General features: G+C 41.3%; 2 protein-coding genes across 2 annotated transcripts; both read left to right on the forward strand.

Annotated features, from left to right (window-relative positions):
- Window positions 1-3,223: 3,223 nt before the first annotated feature.
- On the forward strand, window positions 3,224-16,156 carry GCLM (glutamate-cysteine ligase modifier subunit). The gene is made up of 7 exons (XM_069022712.1): window positions 3,224-3,540; window positions 6,107-6,172; window positions 8,756-8,840; window positions 9,588-9,644; window positions 10,892-11,094; window positions 12,636-12,750; window positions 14,425-16,156. Exons 1-7 carry the CDS (start codon window positions 3,421-3,423, stop codon window positions 14,592-14,594), a joined length of 816 nt encoding a protein of 271 aa, XP_068878813.1. The 5' UTR covers window positions 3,224-3,420; the 3' UTR covers window positions 14,595-16,156.
- An 82-nt stretch (window positions 16,157-16,238) lies between these two features.
- On the forward strand, window positions 16,239-25,114 carry DNTTIP2 (deoxynucleotidyltransferase terminal interacting protein 2). Its single transcript, XM_069022711.1, has 7 exons — window positions 16,239-16,980; window positions 17,722-19,460; window positions 20,930-21,065; window positions 21,747-21,842; window positions 22,204-22,368; window positions 23,451-23,560; window positions 24,961-25,114. The coding sequence occupies exons 1-7, from the start codon at window positions 16,660-16,662 to the stop codon at window positions 25,052-25,054; spliced, it is 2,661 nt and encodes an 886-aa protein (XP_068878812.1). The 5' UTR covers window positions 16,239-16,659; the 3' UTR covers window positions 25,055-25,114.
- The last annotated feature ends 1,968 nt before the right edge of the window (window positions 25,115-27,082 follow it).

Raw genomic sequence — 27,082 nt, forward strand, 5'->3', positions numbered from 1 at the left:
GTCATGGTAAGTTACTAAAGGAGTAGACGTTTTTCAGACGGTTTTGGATTCTATTTGTGTTATAACAACAACTGCTTTGTAATTTGCACGGGGGGAGGAACGTCCCCCATCCTGTGCATATTTTTTAGGTACGTCGTGATTGAGAAACTCAAGTATAAGCCTGCAGAAACATGTTACAGTGGGGATAGAAACACATTCAGGATTGCTGTCATTTAGCTTGTACAGACCTGTTTTGTAATACAAGTCGCTCTTAAGATTTTTTGTATTAGCCAGCCTAACTAATTCTAGCAAAGAGTCGGTGTGGCTGTTTATGTAAGGGGATGAGATGTTACCCTTGACGCTCCCCAGGTGCACGTTACTCTGCGCTTTCTGTAAGCACAAAGAACTGATTGTACTGAACTCCGCCCGGCTGTTTTTCGTTCCCCACGCAAGACCGAGCGCTCCGTGCTAGCAGAGGCCGCTCGCCCCTACCCGGCGGAGGGTGGGCGCCGCGCCGGGAGCCGTCCGTCCTCTTGGCCAGGGCACCAAGTCCCCCGCCGGCTCCCTGCCGCCGAGGCGAGCCCAGCCGAGCCGAGCCCAGCCGAGCCGGCCCAGGGGCGCTGCTGCCCGCGGCCACGCCTGCACCGGGCCGGAAGGCTGCGCGGGACGGCTGCCGGCGGGGTCTTCCGAGAAGTTGGGGACAGAAGGTACCGAGAACATTCCTCGCTCTCGCTCTCTCCGTAGGGCTGGGACGCGCTGCCAGACCCAGCGCAGGCTGCCCGCGGTGCTGCCCTAGGCAGGATCCGCGACAAGCCCAGAGCTATTGATCCGGCGCCTCCGCGGACCGCCGAGAGCTCGCCGGGAAGCCCGGGGATTCCCCCCGCCCCGCTCTCCGGGAACACGTCCGAGGAACACCGGGGACGCGGGGATCAGGAACGGCGAGGGGAACGTGCCCGGGGAAGGAGAGGATGGGGCGGGCGGCAGCTTCTTTTGCCTCTTCGCCCCAAGAAAGCCCCGGGGGAGCAGCCTGCCCCCCCGGGCCCCTCTGCCCGGCTCCGGCGGCGGTCACTTCCCTCGGCAGACCCGCGAGCGGATGGCTCCGGCTCCCCGGTGCTACAATGCAGATGGAGGAGGAAGAGAGAGGCGCCCGCTGGGATCCCGGGCAGCCCCGTCCGCCGGCGGCAGGACGCTGCGGGACCCCGCCCGCGCTCGCCTCGCCCTAGCCGCCCCCCGCCCCCGGCGCCGCCCGCACCCACCTCGAAGAAGCCGGCTCTGCCGCCCATTCTGCGGGCACCCGCCGCGCCGCCCCCGCCGCCGCCCGCGGCACCTTCCGCGGGGCCCCGCGCTGCGGCCAATCAGGCGGCGCCCGGACCCCCCGCCCCGCCCGGGGCCGCTGCCCCTGCCCGGCCGTGCCGGTGGGCGGCTGCTGGCAGCGCTGCCTGCCGAGCCGGCGGCGGTGCCCCGGGCAGCCGCAGCAGTGCGGGACCGCCGGCACCTCGCGCACGCCAAGTTCTGCAGCTCCCGGTGTTCACAAACTGCGAGAGAAGAGCAATATGCACCGGCTGCCGGGAGTGACGATTCAGAGGCATTTCATTCAGAAGGGTGATTTATTTTTCTTCGAGCACTACAGAATTACTGCAGGAATTTTTTTTTTTTTTTAAAGAGCTGAAGTATCTTAATGAGATAACTTGCAAAAATACAACTGATCATGAGCTAGACAGCATCCCCCTTTCTTTGACAGTTTACCTGATGTCTAAGCGGTGACTGGACTGACAAGAGAACTCTGCTGAGATCCCTTCTTCTCCTGTGATGTGTTCCTGCCACTGCTGAGGATTACATGCATGGCATAAAGCAGCACAGAGCTGACACTGTTTTTCCTTCATGCAGTCTTCATTACGTGGCATCTTTTTTTAAGAGCTAAGGTAATTAAATATCAGCAAAATTTACCAGGCTACAAAGGAACATTGCTTTTTCACTGCCATAAATTTCCATTAGACAGAAAGATTTATGCTATGTACTGTTTGAAAACCTTCTGCTATCTCCAAGTTTAACCTTCTTTCACAGAGCTATAACCATCAAAGCTACTTAAATGAAATATAAAATAACAGATTTCACCAAAAGAAAAGGCCTCTACTGGAAAGCCAGAAGGCTGATCAGAAAGACCTAACAGGACATTATTCATTAGTAGCATAAATATGGGCAAATACGGAGGTAGACACTGCTTCCCAAGCTAACCCCAAGACTGGAGAATTAACTTTTGGGCCAGGTTAGAAATTCTGGATTTTTATGCTAAAGAAAAAGGAAACAAAATTAATGCTTTTCCAAATAGACTGGTGTTACTTCCAGTGTATTTCATTTCCACATGCTCTGTAACCATATAGAATGATGAAAACATTTCCCAACATGAAACAATTAATCAGATCACAAATATAAAGAACATTTAAACTAACCTTTTGTACCAGAAAGCGATCAGGCAGTGCTTCAGACTGACAGAAGTTATGCAAATTGGTTCCCTCTATTAGCACAACATGCAGCCTGAGGAAGGAAAATCTGTTAAGACACAATCCAAATTCCCAAGCTGACAGCAAAATTACAATTTGTGGTTCACTGTTCCCTTTAACTGGAGTTACAGGGGGAAAAAAGCCAACCCCCTCAACTCTCCAGTACAGAAGGATTTTGGTCAGAGTGTGGTGTTCCAGAAATACCCCCAAACCACAATCCTTCAATATTTACGCGGTGTGTCTTCACTGGAACCAGCTGGTGTAAAACTGGAGTGCTGCCCTGACATTGTTTCACCCAAATGCCAACACAGCCAGAAGGGGTAAGTATTCTGGGCCTTTTAGCTCGGTGTCTGTCAACGACTACCTGTTACTGGAACGCGTCACGAGCACAATTCAGATGGTTTCACTCATTTACTGAGTCTGCACAGCAGCCTCGGCCGGGCGCGGCCGCGGCTCGGGGGATGTTACCAGACCCCGGCCGCTACTACCGAGCAGCGCCAGTGTGCCTCGGGTACTCCTTTCGGCACGACGCCGAGTCCGCGTCCCGCGGCCGCTGCCCCCGGAGCCGTCCGGCTCTCGGCCCCCGGAGCGCCCCACGGACACGGCGGGACACGACCCACGCTCGGCGGCGCCGGGAGAGCGGCTCCGCCCCCCGGAGGCCCCGCCCCGTCCGGGCCCGCCCCCCGCCTGCGGCCCCGCCCCCGGAGGCCCGGCCTCCGCCAGGGGGCGCTTGGCCGCTGCAGCCCCGCGCCGTGAGGCAGCGCGAGGCGGGGCGCGCTCCGCTCCCCGCTGCGCCGCTTCCGCGCCGGGCCCGCCCCGCCGCCCATTGTCCCCCGCGCCTCCCTTCGTTCCGGTCCCGGTGCCGAGTCACGGCCGGCTCGGCCCTGCTTGGGGCTGCAGGTGTCGCGGAGAGCCCGCCGGCCACCGCCTCCGCAGCGCCATGGGGACGGAGGGCGCCCGCGTCCTGCTGGAGCGCGCCGGCAGGCTCACCCTGCAGACCGGCAACCTGCTCAACTGGGGCTGCCTGCGCAAGAAGTGCCCGGCCACCCCCGGCGAGGAGGTGAGGGGCGGGCCGGGGCTTCCCCTCGGGGCGCCTCGGCGGAGGCTCGCCCTGGGGCGAGGGGGCCCGGGCCGGGCCACGGGCGGGGCGGCGGCTGAGGGAGCGCCGGGTGCCGCTCCCCGGGCGGTCCGAGCGGGGTCCGGAGCGGGGGTCGTTCCGGCAGGGCACGGCGTGGCCCGGTGCCCGTCACGGCGAGGAAGGGCTTTGACTCCCGAGCGATCCGCTTGTAGGTGCCCTCGGGAGGCGCGAGATGGTAATGGCAGGACGGGGTTTTGCCTGTTCATTTTCCTCCGTTCGTTGTGTTCTACCCTGTTGGGAGGTCGGGCCCCCCGTGCCCCCGGAAGCAGTTTGTCCTGAGAAGGAGCCAGCCCAGCCTTCTGATCTTGGGAATAAAGGATTAAAATACTTACAAATTTAAGTGCTGTCTGCAATGGCAAAGGGGATCCTTTATACTTCTCTAGTAAGATAAAAATATGAATAGATGTGAGCTTGCATTACAGATGATGAAAATTCTCTTTTCTAACCTGAAGTTAATTTAATTTCTTGGTAATGACAGGTCTTGGGAAAAGTAGTCGTTGTCTTCTTTGAAGTGTAGAGCTGTTGTTCTTTGTTAAGAAGTTGAAAAAAGCTTTTTAATCACCACTCTAAAAGTGTTGCCTTTAGCGGTATGTGTCAACACTTAGTTCTCATAAAACGTCTGGAGGTCCTGTGGCCATGACCTTAAGAACCACCGTATTTGCTGTTTTGTCATGACACAGTAATCTCAGAATGGTAACTTAATAATTAGAAAAACTATGGGGTTGGCTGATTATTGCTGTACAGTGACACAGGTGATAGCCTAGAAGTTGGTTGGTTGCATATTAATCATGCACAAATGGAAGAAAGGTCTGGGAAGATGATGTAACAAGAACGAAGAATTCATCATACTCTTGTTTAGCTGTCACGTGGTCATAACTTTTTTATTTGGCGTGGTTGCTCATTAAACTTTCTGTACTCTGTGTGAAATAGAGCTGCATTCTGTAACAAAGACGTAGCTGTATTGTGATGGGCACCCTTGTGTGAGTTGTTTCTGGAGGGCTGTTGAGTAAAGAGTGGCCAATGTGCATAACTAATAGTTAATGTACTGAAATTCACTTGTTTACAGAGAAATCTGCTGGCTTTCCAGAGCTGATGGACTTGCAAAAGCAAATAATTGGTATTATTTACAATCAGCTTTGGACTCTTCTATTTAGTATAGTCAGTTCTCAGTGGCAGAATGTAAGCTAAAATTTTGCATACTGTGAACCCCAGTGTTAGCGGATGCAGCTGTGTGTGGAAAAGCTGATCAACATATGGGCTGAGGGCAAGGGTGTGGTGTGCTTTAGAGTCAGAGGCCTGTGCATAGTAACTGCAGTAGAAATATGACCTGTGACAGTTGCAAAGCAGGAACATATAAAAATTTAACACTGTCTCACTTGCCCTCAGAAAGGAGAAGATAACAATATAAATTGTATGAAAGTAGGATAAAGAGTTAGTTTATTAAAAGGTTATTGTGCTTAGCTATTCACTGGGGGGCTCAATTCTTGCCTTTTGGGTCAGGGGGTTTTTATGCTATTTTAAACGATAGAAAGAATGTATAGTACTTGTGTTCATAAAGTATTCCTGTATTGTGTCTGTGATATTGGGCACTTCTAGTCTGTGCATGGTATTAGAGCTCTCTGAGTTAGGTGTCATAGGAAATGGCTGTTTAGTGGTACACAAAGTAGGTGTGCACACTGTTGAAAGTGAAGTCAAGCAGCAGCTGGCGGAAGTGCTCCTACCTGTGGCAGAGGACAGCCAGAGAGTACCTGTACTTAGCTCCTGGGATGGATCAGGGGGAAGCTGCAGCACTGGTACAGCTGCAGCACTGGTACTGTATAAAATAATTTAGCTGATTTAATAGTTATGTCTTATTATGTTCAAGAAAATCCATGATCAGAATCTTAGTTGAGTTTATTTTGCATCTGTGGATGAAGGAAAAATGCAAGTGTGGGGTAGGATCTGTAGGTTCCCCCTACAGTAATGAAGGACTTAAAAGCATTAGTGGTTTGGCATAGTGGAGTAGGTCGGCAGTAAATGAGAAGGGTTGGATGCATCTTGAAAAGAGGAGTAATTAATACAATGAGTATTTAGTGATTGATTATAAAGTTTAATCTCTACAATGTCACAGCACTTATGCTCTTATCTGACTACTTTGTAACTTAAAAATTTCTGCACAAAAAAGCAGAAAAAAACCCCAAAAAACCCCAAACCACCACCCCATCCTAGTTCTTGCTTGCTTAGCATTGTTCTTTCCTTTGAAGATGGCATATGTCTGAGAAATAAGTGAGTACAGTACTTGTATTACTGCTGAAACTCTGTGAAAGAGGAGAGAAAAACATAAGTAAACTAGTTTTAGCAAGTTTCAGATAGAAGCTGTGAAGGAAAAATCTTTTGTGGAATGGTGTCATTAGTTCAGCTGTGCAGTCTGTCCTACACACCTCTGTACTGTTCTGTTTGTGTGCAGCTGGAACATACCCACGCTTCAATGTGAAAAAATGTTTTGTAGGTGCGGGACTGCGTGCAGAAAACCCTGACTGAGTGGAGCTCGAAGATCGGCCAAGACCAAAATCAGGTAGGAGAGGTGTTATGCATCTTACCCATGTTATACGTGAAACCAGAGAAATAAGTAGTCAGTTACACTTCTAAAACTTAGAGTAACTATTAAATTTCTCTATAAGTATCTGCAGCTCCAGATACCTTGAAGGAATATTTCTTAACTCCCCTTCTTTCCTTAATGTTTAGTAAATTTGGTGAGGTTAAGGCATATCAATGTAAAGAGAGAATCCTATTGATGGCAGATAAGACAGTTCTTAGCAAAATAAAAGCTGTGGTCTGTAAGATTTTAAATTAATTATGGGGCAAGTAAAAATAAATAAAGTCTGTGTACCTTAGAAGTTAGCTAGCATACTTGTTAAAACTCAGTGGAGAATTCTCCTAACTATCAAGATCGCAGATATCCCATTTGGAGGGGAGCTCTGAAGCATCTGTTGTCTCAGAAATATTTCTGAAGATGCAGAAGTGGCAATTTTTCGCTTAAGAGCTAAAGACTTCCACATAAGTCTTAAAGCCACAGACATGAACATCTGTTATGATCCAGTTTTAAGGTTCTTAGAAATGCCTCTGCCCGAATTAAGGTGCAAACGAGACCATATGCCAGTGACAATAGTAAAGGTTTTATTTGATGGTAAATATGAGAGAGAGAAAGAACGAAAGAAAGGAAAAAAGAAGTAGAAAGTAGGTGGGGGAGACAGAAAGAGTGACAGGGACAGAATAAGGAAAATATCACCCCTCTGTGGATCCCAGCGATGTTTGTTGATCCTCTCCAGCTGGACTCTCGGTGGTGAAGGTCCGGAAAGCACAGAGTCCCATGGGTGTACATGCTCAGGCTGGGTGGGCACGTCAGCCATGTCCCCCTGGGGTGGGGGGTCAGTCTCTCACAGCAGACTCTGGGTCTGCTGCATCACGTGCAGTCCTGCGGGGCCAAGCCTCTGACTTGAATGTCTCGTGGATGTGCCATGGATGTGGCCTGTGGGGTTGGGGGTTCCACAGCTGGGCCAGTTTGTGTAATCGGAGGATGGGTGCTCACTGCCTCTCACCAGAGGTTGCACCATGCACCCAAAACCTCCTCCTCCCCCCTTGGTTGGGGGGAGTCTCTGTAAACCTGGCTTCTGTGAGCTGTGCTCTGCCTCACCCCAAACTCAGCTGGGGATAGTTGCAGCTGGTGGCTTTGGCCTTTTGTGGATGCATAACTTTCCCTCAGCCTGAAATGATTAAACAATGCATTTCCCTTTATCTAACCAACAGTTTGACTTTCAGTTCAAAGTCCCACTCTTCAGGGAAGCTTCTTCGGTTGTAGCTTCTTTATAATGAGCAAAACTTTATATCAATGTTTGAGGCATGAACTATTTTCAGTCTCTGACAACATCTGACATGAAGATCTTGGTGTATTTGCCTGCTTCTCTTTCACTTTTGCTTCTGAAATTCAGCAAAACAGCAATAGGTCCCCACTGAATTTATTATTTGCTCTGTGAAATATTAGCACATTTCAGGGGAAAAAAAAAAGGTACCCAAAAAACAAAACAACAACAAGAAACCTGAAAAGCTTTCCTGATTGTTTCTTTGGGGTTTGTTACCAGTTCTTGTGTAATGGGGGCATCGGCTGCATGTTGCTGCATTCCAAACTGAAGTGTGTGAGTCAGTTATTGCTAAATGACTTGTAGAAGAACTAATGATTGCTCAAGAAGCAATCAGAGAAAAGAACAAAAACAAACACTTGTCTCTGTCTGATGTAGTGATCCATTTAAAGTAAATTATTTAGTGCAAGCTAGGTTTTACTGTAAGAACACTTTACCTCCGTAATTCCAAATTCTCTCATGAATTATATTGATATCCAATAATTTTTTAAAAAGTTAAGTTTTGTTTAAAATGCTGACTGTATGGAGTAACTCAAAGGCTCACTTGACAATCTTTTGGTAGGGCAGCAAAAATTAGCAAAGCGTTTTTACTTGGGGCAGAGTGTTGTGCGTGCCTGTAATATAAAGTCTGATGTAGGTAAAGACTTAATGAAGTCATCTTGTGCCAGCTGACATGAGATGTCAGCCTAATCCTAAATGAGGTCAGGGGGTAAAATAATTACTGTCTTAAATCAGTATTTTACAGCATTTTCACTGTAGGTTTTTCATAGGCTTCACTGAAATTACAAAATAATTTTATGCAAAGATGTTCCCGTCCAACACTCAAACCTCCTAATTCTTATGGGGTTCTTTTCAGCTGGTCATGAGGCTTTTTTAAAACAAGGTCCTTTGAATTGGCACAGCAGTCTTTTCACATCATAAAATCAAAACTACAAGAACTACTGAATCTTGTTCTCTTGTTCCAATAATTCTTATCAGTAATTTGTATTTTCTATATTAGGGTCATATAGCGCCTTTCATATATCTTCATTATTCTGACCTCCCCTCAGTGATCAAGAAGCCTTGGGTTACTTTTTTTCTGTCTTTGCATTTTTCTACTGTTTTGTTTCTAACTGCTGTAAGGCACTCTTTTATTCTTTTGGTTTTTCTTTTTTTTTTTTTTTAATTACTTAAAAACATTCTTTGTGAGCTTACTGTCTCCTCTTGACGAGTTGCTCCTAAGTCTCATGTACTTACTACAGGAAACACTGGAGGTTCTGGAATGTACTGTAGCTCAAGCTATAGAAAAAATAAATCCTGAAGAAAGGGATGAGTTAAAAGTATCAGGTAAGAACATAGTCACAAATCCAATGGTATGGAAAGGATTCATATGCAGTCATCAATAGGCTATTCATATATGTTTGGCGTTTTTTTTGCACTGTTTTGTAATTGCAGAATCAAATTACACCATTGCACACTGTTGTTCTTAGACATTGGCTAAGAAAGTCTTGAATTAATATTTCAGATTTTAAAGCAGCTCAGTATTTTTCTAGTTTAACTTACATCTCCTCAAGATATTTTAAATGTATTTTGTGAGTCTTTGACATTTTTGAAGCAAAATATTACAGATAATACTGGAATTAAGAAATAGCATTGGAAGCACATTTATTTGCATAATTTTTCCAGGTTGAATATGATGAACTTGAAGGAGGCAGTCCAAACTAACACTAGTACATTTTGAGTCTCAGTAAGTTGTGAAGAAGTCTGTTTGTACTATTACATTTGGGGTTTTTATTCAGGTTGTTACGGTTATTGCTTTGTGTCTTGATGCTTTACAGCTTATTACATCATCTAACTGGATGATTTCTTGTTCTGAGATTGCACAACAGCACTGAAATTTAAGAGAACAATGTCTTTACTGGGCAGTCACCTTTCAAAAAATTGGGGTTTTTTCCAATTTTTTAAGTAATTGGTGTATATTCTAAAGACCTTTTACCCAAAAACTCATTAATAGTGTGTATAGCAAAAGTAAATGGCTATATATTAGTAATACCTGGCTTGCTTAGTTATTGATTCCAGTTTCTTTGAAAATAGCAAAGCTTTTCATCGTTGGATCAAACTCTTCATCAATCAGAGATGCAGTTGATCTAGGTAAGTGTGGAACTCAAGTTAGGATTTCTTTTTTACTCTAGAACTTAGATGGAAAAAGTTCTAATTTTATTTCTAGGAGGTGTATTTAGTCATTGTCACAAGTATATCCTGTTTTCCTATTAAGAGAGACTTAGGTAATTAAGTCTATTTGCACATTAGTTCAGTCTGTAAACTTATTAAATGGTTCACTGTGACCTCAAATCTGATTCCTTGCTCCAAGCAAGATCAAGTTTTTTTCCTTTCACACAAAACTTGTTAAAAAGTAAATACCACATGATGTTTTAATAGCAGGGATACATCAGTTCTTGCCAGTTCTTGTTAGTTGCATTTAATGTCATGAACTGTGCAGTCTTTTAGAGATTATTTAGGAAATAAAATAATGCTGCAAGTAGCTGATGAAATAGTTAAGTTTTACTGAAAATGCCATACAATGTCTCTGCATAAAGTTGTGTTGGCCTAATGTAGCAGTAATTGTGAGCAGCAATGAACTTGACTACTTTGGAAGATTGTTGGGCTTAAGGGGTGATCAAAGAAGAAAGGGTCAGATATCATTATTTTCTGTTGATACCCCAGTTAATAGCCTATATATTGTAAGTTTTAGTACCATTTGTCAAACATACATTAATGGAGTCCTCCTCTAGAAGAAATTAATTAATACACTTTGTTAGTTCTATTCTGTTTGCTGTGCTGAAGAGGCCTCATGACTTGCATTTTTCATACAGCTCAGTGACTCAGACTCCAAGACTTCCACTTTTCTCTGGCAAATTAAGTCTCTGTACTTGGTGTGCTTTTGGTCTAACTCCTCATACATAGCAAGTAGTTTCCCTAACCCATGTCCTGTACTTGAGTTATAGTTCAGAGTGAAAGCTACAAATTTTAAAAGAAATTGAGAGTGAAGGAATAGAGAATTGTTTGTCATCACTGTCTTCAGAGAAAAATACAGTTTTAACATTTAAAAGGAGGGAAAAGCTTCATGCTCTTGTTCGTTTTCTGTTGATTTTTTTGCTGTTTTCTTTCTTTCTTTCCCAAGACCTACAACTGAATCTTGATCTTTAGCTGTATGCTTGAATCTCTGCTAAAAAGGCTGTGTTATTATTCTTGACTGCAGATACACTCAGAGTTTCAAATGGTGAATGGGAAGCTAGCAGAGTGAAGTAGGAGGTGTGGCTTTTGCTAGATTTGAAGAGTCATGCTGTTTATGTTCATATCTGACAAAAAATTTTGCAGTGTCTGTTCTTTTTCCTCAGCGTGTTCTGCCCTCGGAGTTGCTCAGTTAGACTCAGTCATTATTGTCCCACCTCCTGTCGAAGATGGAGCTAACCTCTCCTTGGAATATTTGCAACCTTATTGGAAAGAACTTGAAAATCTAGTTCAAAACAAAAAGATTGTTGCCATAGGTACCTCTGACCTAGATAAAACACTGTTAGAGCAGCTGTATCTGTGGGCACAGGTGAGAACAAACTTCCTACTCACAGCATTTCTTAGGACAGAGTAACTGCTTGCTTTGTTGGCTGACACATTATTATAAACTTCTCTTAAAAGTGGTCTTGTATACAAAATATTAATTAGCCCTGTTATTTTCAGTATTTGGTGGATGGGCATAATGTTGTTCAAGGTGGGGGAGGCTCAAATATGATTGTTGTTTGTTCATTGTTCTTACGTACTGACCAGCAACAGCTGGAAAACACAGGTCTGTTCAGTAGCAGGTTCTTTGAAGTACTGCAGGTTTGAGTTTTGAATTCCTTTATACTTAGGAAGGACCATAAACAGTACTCTTAAACCTTCAGATTTATTCCAGTGACTCTGAAAATGTAGCTGTTTTCACTTTAAGCTGTGTTACAAAGAGAGGGATACCCCTTTGGAAAAATGGTGTTTGAATGGTAAGCTTAAACGGAAAGAGGAAGACAGGCTGTGAATGAAGTGGCACAATACTTTGTTGTCCAGAGCAACTAACTCAGAGCACCATAAAAAGGGTTGAAAGGTCATTTAGTTCCAAGCCCCCTGTCATGGGCAGGGACACTTTCCACTGGACTACATTGCTGAAAGTCCCATCCAACCTGGCCTTGAACACTTTGGGGATGGGGCAGCCATCCAGCATTTTTCAGTGCCTCAGTACCCTCACAGTGAAGAATTTCTTCCTAATACCTAATCTAAACCTGCCTTGTCAGTCTAAAGTGATTTCCCCTTGTCCTATCACCACGTGCCCTTGCAAAAAAATCCCTCTCCAGCTCTTTTGTAGCCCCTTTAAGGTACTGGAAGGGACTCCACGGTCTCTCTGGAGCCGCCTTCTCAACAGGCTGAACAACTCCAACTCTCTCAGCCTGTTCTCATAGGAGAGGTGCTTCAGTCACCTGATCATCTTTGTGACAGCAGTGTTTTATGTACACTGAGAGAGGACAGTTGCAGGGTTCACTGACCACCTGCATGGTGATCATGAAAGCAGTTTGTTAGAAGAGAGAAAGTCAGTGGAAGAGCATCCCTTTTAACTTGATCCGATTCAAGCACTTGCCTGAAGGCATGAAGATTGCAAATTAACTGACTGATGGAGCCCTCCTTAACTAAAAACCCAAGCTATGCTAAACCATGACATTCTTCCTTGACAAAAATGTATTTGGATTTTTTTTATCTTTTTCAAACTGACATCCCTATAATGCTTTTACTAGAGAGGGGGGCAAAAAAAGCTGCTGCTGTTTTGGGAGTACAGCAGACAGGAAGCCAGAGTGCCGTGGGTTAGCACTCATCTTGCTGTGGCAGCACCTGAAGTTAGATCCTGCTCCTGTTTTGGGCTGTGTGCTGCAGGGAATTGCAGGTGTTGCAGCTGCCTACATTAATTGATCATGCAGAATTAATTAGCCTTGCTCAGTATTCAAAACAATGGTCAAAGTCAAATTGTTCAAAACAAAATTTCTGTTGTAATAGAAAGCATGGTGGAAACAACTAATATAAGTACATTAGTATTTTTTTCTTATAGAAGTATTTTGTTACTTTCAGGTGAAACCAAGTAGTAACCAGGTGAACCTAGCTTCCTGTTGTGTGATGCCACCTGATCTCACAGCATTTGCAAAAGAATGTGACATACAGCTCTTAACTCACAATGACCCAAAAGGTAAGACTTCGCCAGTTAAAAGAAGACTTCTAAATGTTTATTCAGTACAAAATCAGGAATAATCTTTCCCCAAATTTCAAAGTTTGTTATATTTGAAGCCTGAACCAAGGATTCTAAAAGTTTCTCCTTTATAAAATATTTCTGTGAAGTTACTCCTCCCCCTCCTTCTTGAAACAGTCTTGCAGCCTTGGATAATTTCTTGAAATACTTCTAATCAGAGAAAATAAAGTAAGTAGAAGAACAATCTACTGAGAAATTTGTACTATGTTCATTTCCACAAAATATGGAATTAAATGTATTGCTGAAGGCCAGTAAATGAGAAATGAAAATGGCCTTGCCTGTAACTTGTGAAATAGATAACATAGAAATGTTGATAGTCAGTTGATTTTTGAGTAGTTTGGTAATAGTAGCTCAGTAAAATTACTGTGCTTTAAGTAGGAGTCTTTCAAGGTCGACTTCTTAAAATAACATTATTACAAAAAGAGTTGTAAGTTCTACACTTTTTTATGCAGTGATTCATTTGCTAAATTATTGAACAAATTGGAGGCTTTCCTTTGAGCTGTAGAACTGAGTTACCAGCTTCCTACAATATTCTGGGATATAATACTAGTTTCTCTCAAACATCATCTAATTGTCTTCACTCTTAAGAACACCTTAAATATCTTGTTGGAGTAATACAAAGTTTAAACAATATTTAGTTAATTCCTTCCCTGCATTCTTAGTTATGACTAATTTTTTATGATGATACTTTTCCTTCCTTCTCCTTTCTTTCCACTTGACCCCAAAGAAAAAAGTATATGAAGCATTAATTATGTAGTATATACTTCATAGTACCACTTTACAACTAATCAATTTCATCTGTGCCTGAGCAGGATTTATCACTGCTCTAGCAGCACGCAAGATGAATTTCTATTTGATCTGACAGTTTCTATGTCCTGTGAAATCCAAATGCAACTTGCAATTTAATAAATAGTCTCCATTGAAAGTCATGAAATGAAGGAGAAGAGGATTTGATAGAAAACAGCACAAGCTGTGTTTCCTTCATGTGTTGTTTGCTCAGCCTACGTTTTCTGTAATAGTAAGCTGAAGAGTACTGAGACTGTTTTTTGTGAGCACTCTTCACCAAAGACATTGTTCTCTTGACGAACATTCCAGAGGAAACTAGGAAGATCTGTACTTGCCTTCTTTTCCTGCTTTGTGGCATTTAAGCCCATTTTTCTTAATGTTTTCTGGGCTTATGGTTATTATGAGCCTAGTTAAGGGAGATACTGTAAATGCTGAGCTTCCAGTGACTGCAGAGGTATCTCTGAATGCTCCGTACTTTGCTGATTTCAGCCCTATACTTTACTCACCTCTGCTTTGTCTAGCTAGCTTCTCAAATTTAATTTTCATTTTCTCCTGCCAATGACTCTGCTGATCAGCTCCATTGGATATTCCATAGTCTCAGTTAGTTTTGTGGGAAATACTCAGTGTTGCAAAAAAGTGTCCTGGACATGTATTTTGTAATATTCAGCTGCTTTTACCCTAAATGCATTCTGGTAGAGTGGATCTGAGAGGTATGTGTACCACTTAAGATCTTGACTGTAGGAAAAGGCTTCTCTTACTAAAACTGTTGCTTTTTGCAGTTGTTTAAGTGACTCTATTTTAAGCACAAATATCCCTTTTTAACTTCAGAATTACTTTGTGAAGCAAGTTTCCAAGAAGTTCTCCAGGAAAGCATCCAGAACGTGAAAGCAAACGAGTGGATTCCTTTATGGCTTCTGCGGTATTCAGTCATTGTTAAAAGCAGAGGAATTATCAAGTCCAAAGGCTATATCATACAAGCTAAAAGAAATGCATCTTAAAACTCTTTTTTTTTTTTTTTTTTTTTTCTTTTTTTTTGTAATGGCTGTTTAAATTTCTTTGGGATGGGGGAACATTGCAAATTTCTTAGAAAGATTTTTACAGCATTTGTAACAAACTACCAAAAGTTGTAATTATTCAGTGTGATGTCAGTAGGAGTGTCTGTAGTGTTCTAACACTATTTTTCTTTCTTAACCTATTGATGAGTTCATTTAAAATATGAATGTTTTGGGGCTTTTTTTATTGAAGTTATCTATAGAGTAACAGTTTAAAATATTTTTCTTTTTATGACCAGTTCACTGTAAAAATTATCATTATATTTTAGCTGCCATTAGGTAGTATGGAGAAACATATATTTTTGGTTTTTTAAAAAAACAAATTACTCTTGAATCATACTTACCTGTTGGGTACACATTTCAAGCATTCAAGGACTAGCTTTTATAGAAAATTGTCATCTTTTATGATAAAATAACCCCAAAAAATTAAGCTGGTATCTCATTACTTGATATGTATATATAGGCAAGTCAGCTGTTTAATTTGTGGGGATGGGAAAATTGGTTTATTTTTAATTGAGTGGAAAAGACTCCTAGGATTTAGAAGAAAATGCATCTTCCAAATTATTTTCTGACTGTTACTTGAATTCCTTCTGGCTTCTTTGTGCCTCAATACGCTTCATTAAGTGTTCGCACAAGTGTGACGGCATTTTTACTGTTTGAAATAGAAAATGTATTAATAGTGAATGTTCAAAATAAGATTTGAAACAAACAAGTGATGAAGAAATCTGTTAATCAAAAACTGAATTGTGCCTGTCTCCTTCTCAACTGTGGCTTGTTTTTTTGATGCTTGTAAACTACGCAAGCAATTAACCAAGTAGAACAGACAGTAAATGGTGATGCTGTTCACTAAAATTAATTACTTCTTTTGCAGTTGCCTGGGAAACCTGTTGTTTGGGTGCCACTCAGGAAAGATGAAGCAAGGCTTAGCTTGAAGTTAGGTATCTTTCTGATTGGCAGCAGTTTAGCACTGTCTTTTTAATCCCAGAGATTGCTGCAGCTAAGGCAAGGCTTTTAGTTTAATGTAGTCTTTTATCAAAAAGGCCTTTTCCTTTCCTTGGCCTTTGAATCAGAGTAGATAGCTAAAGTTCAACTTGTAGTTTAGCAGGAACTTTGATACCGAGTGTCTAAAATAATAAATTTCATTTTGATTTCAGACAGGAGCATGGCCTCATATTGGTAATAGTCATTGACTTTGTTGTACATATTTTGATATTTGGACTGTAAAGGAATGAATTTTCACCAACATCTTTCCAATTCTTCATACAGGGAGCAAGTGGAATTTGAATCCCTGTAGGTAGTGTCTGGAGTGTCAGCTTCCTGTAATCCATTCCACTAAGTTTAATGATGGTGGTTTTTCAAGGTACCTTAGTCCTCAAATATCTTCTTTTTAGTGGCAAATAGCAGGAAATTTTCTTTGCTTCTTCAGTTCTTTTGATAAATGAGAGAAACGGGGAATTGGAACTAGTAATGCATCAATAAAAGTTTGGATTTTTTTCTCTTAATTAAAATGTAGTGTTTGGGGTTTTTTTTACTGTTGTGCCAGCGTTTATCAGAGTTCAAAATTACATGGGTTTGAAATTAAACTTCCCTACCAGCTCTGTGTTGTGTGCTGATGATTTGACCTCTACCTGTAAGCTGTCTGTATTTGGCTGATTCTGTATTGTTTTAGACTTGTGTTTGTGCTCAGTTTTTTATATTGAAATGCTACAAAATAGGAATTGTGCTAAACCAATGTAAAGGCTACTCTAATGAGATAGTAATTTATTTCCTTTCTGTAAACTGCTAATAGTTTGCTTGCTGTAGAAAAGTACCTTTTAAGACGTGGTATTTCTAGAGTCACCAGTAGCATAACTCTTTATCAAGTTACATTATCTCATTCGTTTGGTTTGCATCAAGGTGGGCGAGATGAGATTTCCTTCCACGACAAACCTGAAAGTTTAACTAAAATTTGAATTTCCGTAGGCTTTCCAGTACAGCATTTTACACTGTCACACATTTTAAACTTTTTCAAATGTCTGCACGCCGCGATTCCACCACGTCGTGGCACATGTGCTGCGGTCGCGCTTCGGCTGCTCCGCGGGGCCGCGCCGGGCCGAGCAGAGCAGGCGGGGCCGCCCCCGCCGCCGCTGCCCCGGAACCGCCTTCCCGCCGCGGGGCCCGGAAGGGCGGGCGGCAGGAAGGAAGGAGGGCAGGGAGGAAGGGGCGGGAGCGGCGCGGCGGCAACATGGTGAACACCAGGCGGGCGGCGGCGGCGCGGCGCCGGCAGCAGGGAGCGCGGGCGGGCGGTGGCAGCCCCGGCGATCCCGATGCCGATCCTGCCAGTGCGGCGGAGGTGAGCGGAGCCGGGGGCGGGCGGCGGGCGCGGGGCCACACGGCACGCGGCGGCGGGCGAGCGGTGCAGCCTCCGCACGGAGCGCGGGGTCGGTGCGCGGCCGCGGAGCCCGGAGGGGCGGCGGCGGCGGTGTCTGTGCGCCCGCCCGCCCTGCCCGTGCCGCAGCCGGCCCCGCGGGAGGGCAGCAGACGCCCGAAGTCGGTAGGCCATTTAGCGTTGCGAGCTAAAGGTAGGCTTTTTTCCTTTGCATCACAGATGTTTTGGCATTTCTCTGTCACTTAAAATAGTATTTAGCAGATCATACCTAATTTTGCGGTTGCTGAGATGTCAGTTTGTTCGTAAACCCAAAATTGCTTTTGGACACTATTTTGGGGCACGTTTCGACAGTTGGTAGTATTAAGTGGTTTATAGTTGAGGAAGTCTTTGAATATTTCCGAACTTTTTTTTTTTATTATTTGCTTCCCTTGATAAATGACAGAACTTCTTAGAATTAGGAGATACTTGTTTATATTTCTTAAAGAATGTGTTTCTTTTCCTGCCTTGACCAAAAGACAGTAGAGAGATATGCAAGGGATGGTTTGTTAAGACTTCTCCCACACAGACAGGGCTACACACAGACATGTAATATGTTGTCAGTTTAAGTAGATTTATTTGAAAGGATTCTTAATGATTTTTATAGCATTCTTTTTATGTAGTTATTTTATCTGTCAGTACCATATTTTTTTTTTACTTCTTTTCTAGGTGGGATCCACTGAAATTAGTACTCCTGTGACTAGGAGGATGACTAGAAGAACTAAATCAGTTTGTAAGCCAGAGGTGATTCAGGAATGTCAGTTTGAAGAGTTGGAACATGCAGAAATGAAATCAGATGTCAGTGATAGCTCAGAGATGCAGATTTCTAGGAATGAGAACACAGCTGTTCAGTCAGCACAATCAGTTGCTGAACCACGAGTTGATGGGGATGTGTCAGAAGCAGAATCAAACTGCTCTTCTGTGTCTGGTCTCCAGACACCCTTGTTTGTAAGAGTAACACGAAGGCGACAAATTGTAATTCCTTATCAACCAGATTCTGCTGACAAAAAAAGACCTGACAATACAGCTTTTGCAAGTAAGTTAAGTAGGATTCTGGATGAAGATGATGTCTCTGAAGCTGAGTCTTGTTCCTCTGCTGTTTCTGGTGTCCAGATGCCTAATGTTACCACAAGTACAAGGAGCAGGCAAAGCAAAAAGAAATTGTGGCCAGACACAGTTCGTGAAGCCCAGACTGAAGATACTTCCGATGCAGAATCGTGTTGCCTAAGTTCTCACGTGGAACCATCTGTCACTACCAAACGAATTACTAGGAGCATGCAAATGAAATCACAAGCAGAAAATACCAAGCAGACTGAGAAAAAAAATGGATTTGTTTCAGAAGATGAGAATTTAATTGAGGACACCATTAAATCTGAGCCCATAAAAATTTCTGATTCTAGACCTACTGCAGAACTTGTCTGTGACACTGAAGATGCTTCTACCCTCATTGAGGGTAATAAAGAACCCAATTCACCTGAAAGTAAACGTGCTTCCAAATGTGCTAATGCAACCCGGAGTGAAGACACAAAAGAAGAGGTTTTAAGTGATGTGACATCCCATCTTACAAAAACAAAACAAAGTGACACTAAAACACCTGTGAAAAAAACAATAAAAAATGCACAGTCTGCTGAGATAGACCATTCAGAAGCAATGTGTGGCCAAATACAAGAAGATAACAGTAAAATACTTGGGAGGGGGAGGAAATTAGAGTGTGTGGCTGTTTCTTTGACTGACTGCATGAGTCCTAAACAATTTCTAGAATCCCATGGACAAGTAGCACCAAATGAAAGTAAAGAAATGGCAGAATGCCGAAGGGCAGATACTGAGGCAGATGCACAACAGTCTGTCACGTGTGCTGATAAATTGAGGAAGAGTAAGCAAGCTAGTGCAGTGAGCAGCCCATCAAAGGACATGGCTGTTGCACAGACAACTGAAAGCATTAGTATAAGCAGGATGCTCGAAATTGGTGCAGACAGGAGTGAAGACCAAACAAAAGAACTTGAGGTATCCCACAGCAGTGAAAAATCAAGCAGTGGTAATGACTCTGTTGCATTGTTTCTGAGCAACAGTGACAGTGATGACTCTGAAAATAGTGATGTGGCAGACATAGATACAGTTGATGAGAATCTGTGTTATACAAAGTCATGTGAGAGAAGTCCTTCCCTCAAAAAATCTTGTAAAAATGGTTCACTGCATGTTGAAGGTCTTTTTGTAATTGATACTGAGCCCGGCATGAGTTCCAGCCAAAAGTATTATCTGGATGATGTAGACCAAGACAGCGATGCTGAAAGTAAGCATGAAGGAGGTGAAGAAGGTAAAGAATCAGATTTGGAAGAGGATGAAGAGGAATTGATAGATGAAGATGAAAAAGATGAAGATGATGATCTCTTGAAAAATAAGGTTGACGTGTAAGTATCTTGCTGGGAATAGCTAAAGAATCTGCATTTCATTTAAGCATATGCACATTAGAATATGCACATGAAGTGCAGAATAAATAAGGGAGTAGTCTCGACACATACATCATGTTGCTGCAGAAAATGGTGTTGCATATATTATAAAATAGGAATATGGTCCATAAATTGAGGGCTTGGGATTTTTTTCAGCTTTGTGTATAGTAGGAACAGGAAATTTTTTTGGCATCTGGAGGCCTTGTATGTGTTCAGCTTAAAAAACAATGTGAAACTGGGTTAAACTGGTCAGGCTGACTGAATTGGTTATCCAGGTCACAGTTTTGTTAATTTTTTTTTTCCAGTTGAAATGTAGATAACAAAAGGTCCAGTAAATTCCTTACACATTGCCTGATTAAATCATACTTTTTAAATAGTTGTATATCATTTTATGTGTTGGTTCTTGCTGTGCTGTGGATGGTGACACTTCAGGTGAAACTTAGCATGGAATCAGAATAATTTAGGTGAAGTGATACTTCTTGTAGTCCAGCTGCTGCTAAAATCCCTTCATATGTTTAAAGCATAATGCTCATTTCTGTTGGATAAATAAGTCTTAAGCGAGTAGAAACCTTCAGGTAGGCCAGAAGTCTTAGCTAAGAAAACTTAGCCAAGCATTCAGTGCGAAGGCATTATACAACATCAGTCACAGTTTGATAGAAAGTTGTTAAAGGGCTTGTATTAAGCATTCAAGCTACAGTAAATACCTGTTGTACCTCTTCAGATAATACCATCTTTCTCCATTGTAGTTCATAGCTTTTAAACATTTTTGTCATCAAAAACAGCCATTGTACATTGTTTGTGGATGCATTCCTTTGGCTGCCTGAATGAAGTAATGAAACACATGTGAACATACAAACTTTGAAATATTTCATAGAACCGTCGGGGCTCTGAGCCATTGACCACAACCCTCTGGATGCAACCATCCAACCACTTTCTTATCCAAGCTTAATAACTTTGTTCCTAGTGTGGTTTTACAGACAAAGACTTAAACATTCCTACAATGAATTCTAGTTTCTTCATACTTCTCATTAAGATATGTTTGGTTTTTTTCTCTTTAGCTAGCAAGAAGGATGCTGGTCATGAGTTCTTCTGGCAAGGTTAAGCAAATTTAAGAATTCAGTTATACAGAAGATGATTTAATATCTAAAATGAGAGTGCAGCATTAGAGTTAATATGACAGATTTGTGGAAGTGATTCCACAGGTATTTTTTAATAAAAAAGCTTTACGTCATATAATGGCATGAATCGCCCCCCACCTGTCATTTCAAAATTACGTATTCTAGATAACAAGACTTAAAATCATTGCAGAACTGAACTAAATTGGGAAGAATAAGAAAAATATTTTTTCTGTTCATCTTCCTCAGAGGACAGTAGAAGGTTTAGCTGTATGCATGTTACAGTGTTCTAATAATTAACTATTTCTCCTTTAGTTTACGGCTTTCCAGTAGCATAGACCCTGGTTTGAATATCAAGAAGCTTGGAGGTTTATATATCAGTTTTGATGCAAAAAAACAGAAGCCTGGATCAAGTGTAATTGAAAAACCGAAGGAGAAGAAGAAGGATCAGGTAATGTGTTTACAATTATTCAGTTATTTGTGAGTACAGTAACACAAACATCAAAGTTAATCTAAGAACGTTACTTTGTTTGATTTGAAAGAAGTATCCTTGTTATGGTTCACTGAGAACTTGCATTCTTTTTGACCAAAGTGTGGTTTTACATTTGGTTTTAATGGTGAAAGTTTAAATATACCTGACTTTTCAGAAACTGAAAACCAGTGCAAATTCCAGCATTACCTTGTAAAATAAACCAAAGTTGACTATACCTGGAGTTTTGCCTAATGATACACAAGCTTAAGGTCTGCTGACAAGATATTTAGTCCATAGCCAGAATGAATTTCAGTAAATAAAAGTCTGTAATCTCCCTAGTATAAAATCAGCAGTTTTATTTCAAAAGCACATTTTGATGTAAAGGGAGTGTGTGATTTTTGTTGAGACTCTTTTCTTTGGCTCATCTGTGATAGCCCTCTTTACTCCAGAGGATTTGCTATCTCACTTCCTCGAGAGCAAGTCAGCTGCTTTCTGTTGCTATCCAGTGTTCTGTTTTGAAGATCCCTACTGCTCGTGCATTGCATTAGAATGCATGCTTAGATTCTGCATGATTCCTTCAGTAGGTTCTGTAAATACAGTTAAGCAGTAAAATTTGTATCAGTGAGGTGACTCTCTAATGTTCAAAAAATTTCTTAACAGCTCTTGCAGAAGAGTGTAATAACCCCAGACTTTGAAAAAAAGGAATGTGTCCCACCCTACAGGGAATCGCTTCACCAGCTAAAGAAACAGCGCAGGGTAAGTGAAGAGCTGCTAATGCCTCAAATAATGAAACAAGCTGTGGTAGAAAGCTGCATGCTGGGACTGATTGCATATTCAGGCCTCACTGGAAATGGAGTGATGAACTGCAATTTAGTGTCTTCTTTGAACTGTGCTGTGAAAAGCCATCCTTTCGGTATGCTCAGTATATGCTCAGTACAAATCTGTCATTGGTGCAGTGCTGATAACCTCCTTTACAATAGTGGTCCTAAAATACATGTTTTAAAGGTACATATTTGCATTCTAAATGCTTTATCCATCTTTTGCGGGGAAGCGTTCCCTGTTCTGTCCCATCCTAGTTGCTGAATGCAAATTCCTTGTTCTTGATATTACATCCTAGGCAGAGCGAGAGAAAACAGCAGGTGATGGCTGGTTTGGTATGAAAGCCCCAGAAATCACAAGTGAACTGAAAAATGATCTTAAAGTTTTGAAGATGAGAGCTTCATTGGACCCTAAGCATTTCTATAAGAAGAATGATAGAGATGGTCTGCCCAAGTACTTCCAGGTAAGGAAGCAGCAGAAGGTGGCATTGTACTGCTGAAGTTTTGAACAGCTGTTTAAGAATACCTAATAATGCCTATTTTGTAGGTAGTTTCTATGTTGATTTAATTTCATATCTCAATTATTAAAGTATTTTGATTACTTGGCTGGAGTTTACAACTGTGCTGTTGATGTTTTTAGTTTTGGCTGATCTCCTAGTAGTGAACAAATACCTTACAGAATCCATATTTTGAATGCTCGGAGGACTAGATTTTCACTGCTTTTTTGAAGTACTGGCCTTTTTAAACAAGTGTGTAGAAAGTAATTGGCTTTTATTTTCTTACTAGCTAATACAGTTTTAGGGCTACCTTTGTGATAAGCTGAAATTTTTGTTACTTGTAGCTCTCAGCTTTGAAATGGTTTGCATAAATAAATTACTATGGAAGCTATAGAAATAGGCCTCCAGAAGCTTTGAATAGTTAGCATGTTTGAGGAAATGTTTTCATTTCTCAAAATATTACCACTTCACTCTGAAGTGTGGAGGGTGTTGTATGTTTTGAAACTAGAAAAACTTAGACTGAAGAGTTCCACATAATTCGATCCATGCAGGTTTATTTTCACTGCATGAAACATGTACTCTGTGTATCTTTACTATTAACCTGACTTAGAGAGCTGACTGACATGCTGGTTGGAAAAAATGTGGTGCATTTCAGGATGAAACCCTTGTATTAAATTAGCTGCTGTGTAGTCATCTAGCAAAACCACCAGAATGAAAAACAGGAAAAGGTTTAAGGTGGTCATAAAGGTTTCCTTTCCCTTATGTTTAAAAGTTAAAAGCTGGGTTTCATTTATGAGTTAAAGTGTTGATATAGCACTCCAGCATTGAAAACTGTACAGTCTTAAAGCTCAGGCCTTCCTCTCTGCACTACACAAGGACACCAAAAGTGACTCTGCAAACAAAACATGACTTATTTTGGTATTTGCACTTTTATTAAGCAACTGTCATTCTCATCTGCTCTGTAGGTGTCTTTACACTTTTTGCTGGGGATTTAAAAAAAAATGGCAAAATAATTAACATCTTGCTGTTCCTGTATTTTTGTTTTCTAGGTTGGGACTGTAGTTGATTCTCCCATAGACTTTTACCATAGTCGAATCCCTAAGAAACAGAGGAAGAGAACAATTGTGGAAGAGCTGCTTGCAGATTCAGAGTTCAGAAGGTATTTAAAAGTAGTTTTGCAATTCTAATATCCCATGTAAAAAAGGAGTATTTTTTACTCTGTAGCCTTTTTTGGTTTTGTTCAGCTTGTATGGTGATTTTTTTATACTTCAAAGAAAAATTTTTAATCTTTTAGTGCTTCCATAGTACTGCCATTTAGAAGGTCTAAGGAACAGGGGATAACTAGACTGAGAAAATGTGTATTTCATCTTCATAAAAGGGTTTTATCCAACTTGGGTCATCACTATTGGCAGCCACTCTTAAAGACTGATTTTTTTTTTTCTTGGCGTAATTGAGAGAAAAGAGCAGCCTGTAATTCTGTGAATGTTGCTATTATTTCCTTTTATAAATACGTCAGTCTGCCACCTGTCATAGGAATCAAAATTGTGCTAGAAGACTTACTTGAAGATTATGATTGGGTTAATGTCTGCATAACCTACAGTTTTTGGAGTCGATCATTTAGTTGGTCCATTTTGGTATTGGTTATTACATGATGTTAATCTGCATTTCTCTTTTCACATAATGACATGTTTTCTTTGCAGTAGTGCATGATTTGGGATTATAGATGTAATTTTGTCAGACTTGTAAATTAACTATATAAAGTTGGGAAGGCAAGTTACTGTAGCTATTTCTTAAGTAGTTTTCTGGTTTGACCTGATTTACAAGGTATTTATTAGAAAGTAGTTTTAAAAATTAATGTATTTGAAATTTGCTCAGTTAATTTATGAGGTGGCTAATTAAGGGCTCTAATCTTACACTTCAGCATTAGTGTAGATACTTGTCAGATTTCGGTGTTGCATTTAAAAGCCTCAGCAGTGCTCATTGCCCAGCGTCTGTTGTATTCATTGGTGCAGGTGCATAAGAGTCTGTGTTAGCAGAGCTAGCAGCTCACATTCAGTAAGTATAACCCTGCTCATGGTTTAGTATTCACCTCACCTCAGTTTTCAACCTGGAGTAGAGTAAGGTTTATTGTGGGAAATGAAGTTGCAGGGAGCTCTCTCACAGAGAGTGTGGCAAGAAGGCACTATAAAAGTGGGTGTAATTTCTTCATGGTATTGTCAAAATTGCTGAGTCTTCCCCTTATGAGCAGTAGCAGTGTTTCAGCAAACTGTCCAAAATGTAATTGCATATGCAATGAAGGCCCCCCTATCAAAATTAATGACAAAATTCAATCAAATTTACTTCCAAAACTAATTTACCTGCATTTATCATTGATCCAACTGTTGATTTCCCTTCACTTATGCATAAGTGTATAAAATCAAAGAATCTGATTCAGAAAACATTTAGAAAACAACTGAGAAAACTCAGTTTGGAAAATAATGTGCATAGAGTACTGTCCATGTTATTTTTTCCTGAACTTTGGTTTGCCATGCTTAAAAGTAAATTATCTATTTTGTTCAGATATAATAAAAAGAAGTATCAGGAGATCATGAGTGAAAAAGCAGCTTTTGCAGCAGGGAAGAGGAATCGGAAGAAGAAGAAATTTCACAATTAAGAATCGAAGAAAAATACCAAGCTGGAACAACTTACTTGTTATAAAACTTTCTTGCAGAATGCTTTGGTTGTGGTGTTTTGTTTGGGTTTTTTAAGATTGCAGGTCATGTGCATATTGAGATTTAGGGAAATTCTTGCCGTGAGAATTTGGTAGGAAACTTTAGGAAATTATCAGGTATCTAAATTTAAATTAATTTAGATTTTTAATTACTTTTTATTTTAATTAATATTTATGTTAGAAGATAATGATATGAAAGCATATAGTTAAATCTGAGTAGAAAATACAGCTTCACAGATTGTGGTCTTCTCAGGCTTCAGACTTTACATCAATTAATTAGTAAATTCATTTTAAAGTTATATTTGTAATTAATCTTGGCACATATTGTGTGCCAGAACACATTTTTCCATGTCTTGTCGGAGGTGCTGCTGGCCAACACTGTAACAGAAGGTATTGAAAATTTGTTTGGTTGTGAAGGGTTTGTTTCAACATTGACCATAATAGTATAGAGAATGTCCTGGAATTCAGTGCCTACACATACACTTTCATATTCATGTGTGTACATATTATAATATATATTATTTAGAAGATAAAAATTACATATTACTTAATAAATAATATAAATAAGTAGTACTTATATATAAAATTTTAACTGTCATATGTTGCTTTTATTAATTTTTACCATTTGATTATTGTCTAATGATATTTTTGAAAATAACTTGACATTGGCATCCATTATCTAGGGTGTGGTGTGCAGATTGTGTCTGTTAGCTGACCTGGAATAGTTCTGAAGGTGAACAAATGGAGTGAGTCTGCAAGGCCTCTGCTCCCATTATAGAGGCAGAGGTGTCATCGGCCCAGTTCCCCTTTACTGATGGTCACGACCTTTTGTGATTTTCAAAACTGCTGTGCTGTTTGGTTGGTTTTTAATGACCTGGTCATTCTATGGCTGTTACAATTAGTGTAACTTAGTTACTGCCTTGTAGCAGAAAAGATGGATAATAGAAGAAATAAAACTGGCACTGCATTGTCTTAGGTGGATTGGGTGATTAGGATGTAGAAGTCACTATCAGAGGACCAGTGGTTGATTATTTCCTTACCACAAGAAAACTGAATTTTACAGGTTGCAGGCCTTAAGCAAGAAGTGCTTAACTATGTTCTTGACTAATATTTAACCATCAAGTTTTCTACTGAGAAGAAGTAGGTTTTTTAGGAATTAGTTATTTGTGCTGAAATGAGCATCATGGTATATATTGACCACCAGCTGAAGTTTGAAAGAAATTTTCCTTGGATCCCTTTAGGGTGTTTTTTATCATTCCAAAGTTGACCATAATGTTTTACTACCAGAAACAGACAGGAATCCAGAGTCCTTGAAAAGTCTTCACTGCCTGGAGATGAATGGTGTCAAAGTAAAGTGAATTCATTGGGAAGTATTAAACAAGTACAAGTAGAACCACCTGTCTCCAGGTCTCAGTTAATATGCACAGGCTATTTAATGCAACTACATTTATGCTCATATCTCAATTCCCTGTAAATGATAAAAAAGCCAATAAAAACAACTGTGGTGTCTTGTTCTCCGGCTGAGACATGGAAGCACAAAAAAATTAATACTGAACACTGAGAAGAAAACAAGGCAGCAGAGCAGTTGTCATTCTCTTGCATCCTGGGGTGTTCAAGTGCAGCTTTGGAAAAGCAGGCTCTGACTTTGAAGGACCTTAAAAGAGAATGCAAGCTGTGGTGTTACACAGCAAGTAAAATACTCTGTGCCTTTTGCTCAGGCTGCTCAACAGCTACAGAAGTTACTTCATGTGCAGCATAACTAGAAAGGGATTTGGTTTGTGTTCTGTATCCTTTCCTTTCTTTGATTTGTCTAATCCCTTCTGTTTTGTCCCACACTGTGCCCAGCAAGTGCCCGTGTTCTGTGCAGACGGGGTGAGATGTGCTGGGAGTGTTTCCAGGGCTGCAGGGTGGTACTTGCAGGTTGTGTTGGCTGGCTTTGCCAGTCACCTTGGCCTGAGCTCATGCCTCAGC

Source organism: Aphelocoma coerulescens, chromosome 8, assembly GCF_041296385.1.
Source record: "Aphelocoma coerulescens isolate FSJ_1873_10779 chromosome 8, UR_Acoe_1.0, whole genome shotgun sequence".
In the NCBI taxonomy this organism is placed as follows: domain Eukaryota; kingdom Metazoa; phylum Chordata; class Aves; order Passeriformes; family Corvidae; genus Aphelocoma; species Aphelocoma coerulescens.

Excerpts from the sequence above, each read along its gene's own strand:
- DNTTIP2 (XM_069022711.1), top strand. The coding sequence starts at position 16,660 with ATGTCTGCACGCCGCGATTCCACCACGTCGTGGCACATGTGCTGCGGT. Across the intron at positions 19,461-20,929 it reads TTGAAAAATAAGGTTGACGT|TTTACGGCTTTCCAGTAGCA; the intron begins GTAAGTATCTTG and ends TTTCTCCTTTAG. Across the intron at positions 21,843-22,203 it reads AGCTAAAGAAACAGCGCAGG|GCAGAGCGAGAGAAAACAGC; the intron begins GTAAGTGAAGAG and ends ATTACATCCTAG.
- GCLM (XM_069022712.1), top strand. The coding sequence starts at position 3,421 with ATGGGGACGGAGGGCGCCCGCGTCCTGCTGGAGCGCGCCGGCAGGCTC. Across the intron at positions 9,645-10,891 it reads CAGAGATGCAGTTGATCTAG|CGTGTTCTGCCCTCGGAGTT; the intron begins GTAAGTGTGGAA and ends CTTTTTCCTCAG. Across the intron at positions 11,095-12,635 it reads AGCTGTATCTGTGGGCACAG|GTGAAACCAAGTAGTAACCA; the intron begins GTGAGAACAAAC and ends TGTTACTTTCAG.